Below are 1,951 nucleotides of genomic sequence, written 5' to 3'. Positions count from 1 at the left end.
CATTTTGATGCAAAGCGATGATGGCTGCACGTGTTTCTTTGGAGGTAACCATTGCTAACAAGAACACAATGATTGGAAGCTCTTCTTCCCTCCTTTTATAGCAATCAGTCTGCTCTAACAATCTAATTAGTATGATTGTGATTTCACCTGACTAGTACTCATTCACACTTTCACATGTGCTGCTGATATGATTAGTCAATTAATGTTAGCTGGTCATTTTGTGTCAGGATCAAAAAACTGTGAAATTTGTTTTTTGTGAAAAGTTTTTTTTTGGCCAATTGAGCTTTTAGCAATTATTTTAAATGCATCCGATCACTCTACACCACAATCTAGAAACAATGTGAATGAACACCACAACAGCTTAAGCAGCAAACTTTGCAAAACACAAAATTTATGTCACTGCCAAAACTTTTGGCCATGACTGTACAATCACTCACAGGTGCTTTTATCCAAAGCGATATACAAATGAGGAACATCAAACAATCTGTAATAAGAACCCAATATACTCAGAATACACAGTGTCAAGTTCAAAGTATCATGACAAAATTCTCTGCTTTTAGGAGTAAAAGTAAACTGTAAATAGTGGTAATGTGCAATTGTTACTTTAAAGAGCTACTTCTACCTGATTTAACCCATATAAATTAGTTTTGCTTGTATGAATTAATGTATATAGGTTGGTTCAGTGATGTTAAACAATATTTTTTAATCGAATAAAACCAGTTAATAACTTTTTTCAGTGTTTGTGTAATAACCTTTTAAGAAGACCAACAATTTAAAAGTATTAATTAAAATGAATAACATTAATAAAATAATAAAAATCAATTAAAGATAAATACAAATAATATAAAAATGCTTTTGGAAAATAAATATATGTAATATGTATATACATGCATTATGAATTATGTAAATATATAATAAATATTTTGTTAATTTATTAAATATCTCTAACAATTATATATTTAAAATCAATTGATAGCTCTAGGCCTAGACTAAAGATGTTAAAGGCAGACCCACCATCATCATCATCCTGGTTTGGATTAGGGACATCTTTTAGAACAATAAGAATCTCCTCATTAGACGCCCGGTTTTTGATAGCGTTACTCACTGTAGTTGCCATAGCTAATCCTGGTAATGGACCTTAAACAAATTAAAAGAAATAAAACAAGTCACATTACACAGCAGTATCATCAAACCATACTGAAATATAATATAATACAGCTGTAAAATAATAAATAATAAAACAGTGGAACTGGTCGGTTGTCACTATGAGAATGTAAAATTAAAGACTTAAAAAAAAAAAAAGACTTCGATAGGAGGAGCCTGATTCGACTACCAATCTCACAGTCGAATATTCGCGGGGTGTTATGATCATGCCATTTTGGCTATATGAGGGTGCTCAAATGTCTGATTTCACATAGAACTACTGGTTTTCTCCCAACAAGTTAATATACAGCCTATTAAAATAATGCTGTAAATAAGAATCTGAAAAGAAAGAAGCTTCAAATAAATATTTTAATGTGCGTGAATAAATCCAACCACCCCTAAAGATTTAAGTTTCACTTTCCATAATCCGTGACCGACAGAGGAGCATCTTGGCGGCAGGGATTTAAAACTTTAACAAGACTCAAATTGACACAGGCAGAGAGAAAGACTGGATTTTTTCAATCAGGTAGGGTACAAGTGATTTCAAAACATTTCAGCCGGTTTATTTATTTATTTATTTACACACAGTATCTCAGAAGTGAGTACACCCCTCACATTTTTGTAAATATTTTATTATATCTTTTCATGTGACAACACTGAAGAAATTACACTTTGCTACAATGTAAAGTAGTGTGTACATCTTGTATAACAGTGTAAATTTGCTGTCCCCTCAAAATAACTCAACACACAGCCATTAATGTCTAAACCGCTGGCCACAAAAGTGAGTACACCCCTAAGTGAAAATGTC

The 1,951-nt window shown here is 32.1% G+C and overlaps 1 protein-coding gene across 1 annotated transcript in view; it reads right to left on the bottom strand.

Moving 5' to 3' along the window:
• The window catches only part of LOC107697607 (nuclear cap-binding protein subunit 1-like), an 18,537-nt gene that overhangs the window by 6,487 nt on the left and 10,099 nt on the right, over nt 1–1,951 (bottom strand). Inside the window, exon 13 of the mRNA XM_016498401.1 lies at nt 1,015–1,137. Coding sequence (XP_016353887.1) covers nt 1,015–1,137 — 123 coding nt within the window. The remainder of the gene's footprint in view (nt 1–1,014; nt 1,138–1,951) is intronic.

This window comes from Sinocyclocheilus anshuiensis, unplaced genomic scaffold (genome assembly GCF_001515605.1).
Source record: "Sinocyclocheilus anshuiensis isolate Anshui unplaced genomic scaffold, SAMN03320099.WGS_v1.1 scaffold1364, whole genome shotgun sequence".
NCBI classification, from domain to species: Eukaryota; Metazoa; Chordata; class Actinopteri; order Cypriniformes; family Cyprinidae; genus Sinocyclocheilus; species Sinocyclocheilus anshuiensis.
The sequence above is the reverse complement of the archived record's forward strand: the minus strand, read 5'-3'. Positions and strand labels throughout refer to the sequence as shown.